The sequence below is a fragment of the Alosa pseudoharengus genome, unplaced genomic scaffold (genome assembly GCF_046254945.1).
Source record: "Alosa pseudoharengus isolate Yale_2024_CS ecotype anadromous, Long Island Sound unplaced genomic scaffold, YU_APseudo_1.1 YU_APseudo_1.1_scf_2, whole genome shotgun sequence".
Classification (NCBI taxonomy): domain Eukaryota; kingdom Metazoa; phylum Chordata; class Actinopteri; order Clupeiformes; family Clupeidae; genus Alosa; species Alosa pseudoharengus.
The window spans coordinates 53,457,169-53,464,668 of NW_027468663.1; the positions used below are offsets into that span (position 1 = coordinate 53,457,169).

A 7,500-nucleotide genomic window follows, 5' to 3' on the forward strand; every position below is an offset into this window, starting at 1 on the left:
ATTTCAATTGAGGTATCAAACAGGAAGCAGAATTGCAATTCGAATTGTGCACGACTCTGGCACACACACACACATACACACTGGACCCAGGCTTATGAAACCAGCTACCACTTGCAGCCAGGATTTCTATATATACAGTTTATACATCCTCAGGGCTTAGAGCTTGACCATGCTTATGAAACCAGCTACCACTCGCAGCCACACCTTCTGGTTAACATATTTATATAAACATATACATGTTTATACATCACACATATTTATATATACAGTTTATACATCACACGGTTCATGTGGCATTATGTTTATTTGTTTGAAATGAATGATTGTTAGAAATATATTCTAACTGGAACTTATAGCTTAGTGGAAACAGATAAGAGGGCGTGCCTTGGGGTGAGCAGGCAAATGGGGAGCTTGCACAGATTGCTCATTTATAAACAACAATTTGAATCAGGACTGTTATAATTTAATTTGTTTTAATCAAATCTACCCTTGTTTGTTGAGCTTTAAGAATTAAGAGCTTTAAGAATCATGGCTTTAGACTCCTGGAAATCCCTTCAAATCCCTCATACATTTTGCCTCTATGATCCATAAACTATTTTCTGTGTGTGTGTGTGTGGCGGGGGGGGGGGGGGTTGTGTGTTTGTGCGGGGGTGTTTATATGACAATAGGTCTAGGAGGAGATTTAACTGACAGCTTGAACTCGCTCTGTCTTTGCCTGGCAGATGCCCTGTCTTTTAGAACCTTCTCTCTACCTCTTTTCTTTTAGAACCTTCTCTCTCCCTCTTTTCTTTTAGAACCTTCTTTTTCCCTCTTTTTTTTAGGACGTTCTATCTCCCTCTTTTCTTTTTGAACGTTCTCCCTCTTTTCTTTTAGAACCTTCTCTCTCCCTCTTTTCTTTTAGGACGTTCTATCTCCCTCTTTTCTTTTAGAACCTTCTCTCTCCCTCTTTTCTTTTAGGACATTCTATCTCCCTCTTTTCTTTTAGGACGTTCTATTTTCCTTCTTTCTTTTTGTACATTCTCTCCCCCTCTTTTCTTCGTCTGAGGTTTTCTTTAGGCCCTTTGCTTCTGCAGCTTACTTGGGCAACCCAGTATTTCTGTCCCAACTGAGTGTGTGTGTGTGTGTGTGTGTGTGTGTGTGTGTGTGTGTGTGTGTGTGTGTGTGTGTGTGTAAGGAGGGGAGGAGGTGGGATTAGGGGGTTCATGTGAGGTGATGTTTGATTTGCGGCGGTGTGAGGGGATTAGGAGGAATTTAGGGGCTGCAGGACGGGGTCACAATGGAACAACCATCTGTGTCACCTTCACACACACACACACACACACACAGACCTCTACTTGAACTCTTCTTAACAGGCACTGGACACAAATCCAGACACTCTTGGAGTTGCTTTAATCAGTTGTTTACCTTGCCCTCTTCTTCCAATGGGAAATTGCATGGATGTATAAGGTGCATTTGCACTATTGGACTTTTTGTTTTCATAACAATCTTTACCTTTATTTAGATTTTTCTTTTGTTTTTATCCTTGCTCATGTGTGTAAGCCTCACCTGCTGCATTGCCCGTGTGCTGATCTCCATCGTGTGTGTGTAAGCCTCACCTGCTGCGTTGCCCGTGTGCTCATCTTGGTCGTGTGTGTGTAAGCCTCACCTGCTGCGTTGCCCGTTAGAGGGTGACACGGGAATCAATTTTCACTCCTGTCCCATCCCGAGCCCACACAAATACTCCCGTCATATCCCGATCACGTGACTGCCCCCCCCCCCCCCCCAAAAAAAAATCCTGTCCTGCAAAATCCCGAGAGAAAGGCTCCCGAATCCCGTCCCACTCCCGTTTCGTTCCCTGTTGTCTAAAGCATTGGCTCCCAAAGGGTGGGTCGTAGGAGATTTTATTTGGGTCGCCAGCATAGTGACATCTCGACTATATCACTCGTAAAATGAAACAATATTTCTGTCGGGCGCCTCACAGTTGCAAAATGCAAGGGACATGAATCAGTTTAGATTTGCACAAACAATAACGAACATCATCTCTTTAACATGGCCCATTAAAATCTAGAAAGTATCATTTTAAATCGTAAAAAAACCCTGCTGTCAACAATAAGCTAAAGCAGACATCCATAGACCGGACATGAGGTTTATTTGCGTCATAGGCTACAGATAGTTTCAATTGTAGATAAGCCTCTTTAAAGTTAATAGCAGTCTCCTCACATTCCGTCTTATTTCGGATTTAGAACACACAAAAGTGCATTAGAAAGGCTATAATTTAAATGGACATGTAAACGCTATTTCCTCTTTCCAATCTTGCGAACTTCACTACAGTAAAGCTGCATTGCCATTTATTAGCTAGTTTCCCATAACAACCACCACATAGGCTAGTCGAGGTGATGAGGGTTATTAAGATCGACTTTGAACACAGTGAGCCATACAACTTGACAATTACACTGTATCATAGTGTTAATGTGTTGAGTAAAGCTACACATGTTTAGATTGATTTTGTTACCATGTGTGTATTCCTGCCGTTACAAAAACTAGCATCTCAGATAACGTTAGCGATTAGCTCACGTTGATATGGCAATAGAAAACACCTTCAGTGTTCGGTGTAGGCCTAGTCGCTGACACTGATTGATTGGCTTGTGTGAACAGGGCAGCTGCTTTGTATTGCTCTGATAGGCTACTCTGTGGCTAGCAGTAGCCAATCAACAAACGTATTGTGAGTTGTAAGTGTTTCTCCTTTCTAGAAATGCCTTGCAATCTTTGTGTGCACTCACTGCATGTTTTCATTTAATCTCCGGCTCCGTTCCCCTCCCGCCCACTGCCATTGATTTCTGCCCGTCCCGTCCCTATCACGTGACAGTGAAATTGACTCCTGTACCGCAGGACTCCCGCGGGAATACCGTGACCCGCAGGAGTCACAAAAAATTGTCATCCTCTATTGCCCGTGTGGTCATCTCGATCGTGTGTGTGTGAGCCTCACCTGCTGCGTTGCCCGTGTGGTCATCTCCATCGTGTGTGTGTGAGCCTCACCTGCTGCGTTGCCCGTGTGCTGATCTCGATCGTGCGTCTCTGCCCCGTGTCCCCCAGAGCCCCCCGTGCCCATCGCGCCCCCTCAGCTGACGGCGGTGGGCGCCACCTACCTGTGGATCCAGCTCAACGCCAACTCCATCAACGGCGACGGCCCCATCGTGAACCGCGAGGTGGAGTACCGCACCCTGAGTGGCAGCATGTACGACCTGCAGCCCGTGGACAAGGCCACGCACAAGATCGGCCACCTGGACCCCGACACCGAGTACGAGATCAGCGTGCTGCTCACCAGGCCCCTGGAGGGAGGCACAGGAGCCCCCGGACCACCACTCAGGGCCAAGACCAAGTGTGCAGGTAGGTGGTGTGTGTGTGTGTGTGTGTGGTGTGTGTGTGTGTGTGTGTGTGTGTGTGTGTGTGTGTGTGTGTGTGTGGTGTGTGTGTGTATGTGTGTGTGTGTGTGTGTGGTGTGTGGTGTGGTGTGGTGTGGTGTGGTGTGGTGTGTGTGTGTGTGTGTGTGTGTGTGTGTGTGTGTGGTGTGGTGTGGTGTGTGTGGTGTGTGTGTGTGTGTGGTGTGGTGTGTGTGTGGTGTGGTGTGGTGTGGTGTGGTGTGGTGTGGTGTGTGTGTGGTGTGGTGTGGTGTGTGTGAGGTGTGTGTGTGGTGTGTGGTGTGTGTGGTGTGGTGTGTGTGGGTACAAGGTCCATCTCTAACCTGCTTCTCCTCCCCTAATCCATCCCTTTCTCCACAGGGCCAGTTTAGTAGACTAGGCAGCAAGAGGACTATTTGCATGAGTCTGTAATGAGCGTTTTAACCTTCCTCTGGTGAGCAGGGCTTGTTGAAGCAGCACACAGCACAACAAACTTACACACAAACACACACACACACACACACACACACACACACACACACACACACACAAACACACACACACACATACACACACACACACACACACACACACACACATACACACACACACACACACACACACACACACACACACACACACAACAGAACAATGGAGGCCCAGAGCAGGACAGCAGTGAACTGAATCACCAGACCCTGAGAAACACACACACACACGCACGCACGTACACAAACACACACAAACACACACACACACACACACACACACACACACACACACCCCTCCACTGCTCTCTGCACTCTATTGTGTTCACCATCTCTCATTCTGTTGTGGAAAGAACGCTGAGGGACAATGCCATGGTAACACACCTGTGTGTGTCTCTGATGGACAGCCAGGGTTGCAGTCTTTTCTGTGTCTTTTAGGCTTGTCATTTAGGCTATCTATTTTTTCAAATCTGCATACAAGTTTTCTTTTTGTACTTTTTCCTCAAGGCCTGATTATAATGCACACACACACACACACACACACACACGCCTGATTATAATGGCTTCACTTGAAGTGTGTGTGCAAGAGTGGGCCAATGCGTGCACATGCATGTGTGTATTTCTATGCATGTGTGTATGTAAGGGATAATAATTCTATGTATGTGTATGCACAGTATTGGCACTGTAGCGCTTTAGGCTTTGAGTTGCATGCAGACGGACCTACAGTATATGGCCATCAATAAATTATTGTGCATCTGGCTCCACTACACATAGTTGGACATTAGAAAAAGAGGGAGAGAGTGAAAGAGAGAGAGGGAGAGTGAGAGAGAGAAATAGCTTGGGAATGAGTATGGGGTCTGCATAATGTCGATCCACTCAGGGAAGTAAAACACACACACACACACACACATACACACTTTTGTTTGTACATTCACATATTTTCTCCCCTCTATCACTGTCCTGCTAATGCCCCTGGGCCCCCGGGTCAAGGCTTCAGTTGTAATGGCTGACCTTGGTACCACAGAGGTGTTGTGTGCTGTGGCACTGAAGTTAATGTTGACAAGCCAGGGCCACAGCGCACATCACTGACCTGAGGTCAGCTATTAGACAGCTGTGTGTTGCCTGGTAATGCTGGAGGAGGGGCCTCTATAGGCTCTGAGCCTGAACTGGAATCAGCAGGGAGAGTAATGGCTCCACTAATGGGCTCATTTCAGAGAGAGAGAATGAAAGCGCTCAGAGGAGTGTGTGTGTGTGTGTGTGTGTGTGTGTATGTGTGTGTGTGTGTCTGTGTGTGTGTGTGTGTGTGAGTGTGTGTGTGTGTGTGTGTGTGTGTGTGTGTGTGTGTGTGTGTGTGTATGTGTGTGTGTGTGTGTGTGTGTGTGTGTGTGTGTGTGTGTGTGTGTGTGTGTGTGTGTGTATGTGTGTGTGTGTGTGTGTGTAAACATGTATAAGGTTTACTGTAAGTGAGATAGTGAGCAGTAGACAATGCAGTAGACAATGCATCACTAGAGACACATTACACACATACACACACGCACACACACACACACATACACAAACATACACACACACACACACTAAGCAGCCACTCCTTGCTATTATGCTGTCATTATGAGCAGGCAAGCAGCTGCCATTCTGATCAAGTGTGCTTTACTGATGTACATCACATACAACAGTCATAGACACACATGCACACACACGCACGCGCGCACGCGCACACACACACACAGACATAACTGCCTATGTCATACACTCTCCACACACTTGCAACATCACGTACAATGGTCATAGACACACACGCACGCGCACGCACACACACACACACACACACACACACACACACACACACACACACACACACACACACACACACACACACACACACACACACAGACATAACTGCCTATGCCATACACTCTCCACACACTTGCAACATCAGTTCAGTTGCTTTAAAATAATTATATATCAGGCTGTGTAATTAATTCGATGAATCATTCACATGATTATGAAAACAACATAATTGAAAAATAATAATTACTGCATTTTGTTTATTGCAACAATGCTCTCACCAGCACACCGTTTGTTTCATGTACTGTATATGATATATATTTCATTATATTTAAAATTCAGTTGAGTGCTAATTTTTTTGTAAGGTTTAAATAATGGATGAGGAACCGAAGGAGTGTGCGCACATCACAAGAGTGCAGGTGCAGGTGAAGTAACTGAGAAGAAATAATAAAGGTCCGCACACTGATTAAAGCTCCCAAACGTGGATTTAATTACATTATTACATAATGGGTGATCATGTTAAATAATTGTGATATCAATATTGAGCAACATAATCATGATTATGACTTTTACCATAATCAAGCAGCCCTAATTATTAAAAAGACAATCTTTATATAGCTAAAGATGGCTTGGCCCTGTGTACACACGGACACAGATACAAGCACATGCTCACACACACAAATGCAGCATTAGCATTGTAACCTACGTCCTTGTTTAGCTTCGCTAAGTAGAATGTGACACTCCAAATTAGAGCGGTAAAGCCTGTCGCCATAGAAACCTGTCTGTTGTGGTTAAGACTGGGCTTAGAGCATCGCTGGGACCTGAGCGGCCTCTGGTGCACGAGGACTGTATATGGTGCACGAGGACTGTACAAGGTGCACAAGTACTGTATATGATGCAATAGTACTATATATGGTGCACGAGTACTGTACATGGAGCACGAGTACTGTATATGTGCTTGTGCATGAGTACTGTAAATGGTGCACGAGTACTGTATATGGTGCACGAGTACTGTAAATGGTGCATGAGTACTGTATATGTGCTTGTGCACGAGTACTGTATATGGTGCACGAGTACTGTACATGGTGCACAAGTACTATATATGGTGCACGAGTACTGCACATGGTGCACGAGTACTGCACATGGAGCAAGAGTACTGTATATATTGCACGAGTACTGTATATGGTGCACACGTGGGTTATGCGTACAGTATGTGGTCCTTCGTCCCGAATTACTCAGTTAGGCTGAGCGGCCAAATCTAGGAACACTGTTGGTTGTTCCAAAACTTTTCCATTTGAGAATGATGGAGGCTACTGTGCTCTTGGGCACTTTCAATGCTGCAGAAATGTTCTTGTGTCCTTCCCCAGATCTGTGTCTTCACACAACCCTGTCTCCCAGGTCTACAAACAATTCTCTCAACCTTGTGGCTTGGTTTTCACTCTGAGATACACCATCAACTGCGTGACCTTATATAAAGAGATGTGCGCCTTTCCTTATAACGCCCAGTGAATAAATTTAGGCACAGGAGGACTCCAAACAAGTTGTAGAAGCATCTCAAGGACCATTGATAGAAGTAGGATGCACCAGAGCTCAATTACAAGCGTCATAACAAAGGGTCTGAATACAAACACACAGACACAAACACACACACACACACACACACACACACACACACACACACACACACACACACACACACACACACACACACACAAACACACACAGACACACACACACAAGGACATGGAGTCCTCCATCGTCAACTCTCAAACACACAAACAACCACTTGCCTTTGGAAGCACTGAAAGGGCAGAGTGTGTTTCTATGGCTCAGGGTGAACACACACACAC

General features: G+C 45.6%; 1 protein-coding gene across 1 annotated transcript in view; it reads left to right on the forward strand.

Moving 5' to 3' along the window:
- Positions 1 to 7,500, forward strand: part of LOC143134832 (receptor-type tyrosine-protein phosphatase mu-like) — a 173,619-nt gene that overhangs the window by 72,083 nt on the left and 94,036 nt on the right. Inside the window, exon 7 of the mRNA XM_076295513.1 lies at positions 3,073 to 3,366. Within this exon, the coding sequence (XP_076151628.1) occupies positions 3,073 to 3,366 (294 nt within the window). The remainder of the gene's footprint in view (positions 1 to 3,072; positions 3,367 to 7,500) is intronic.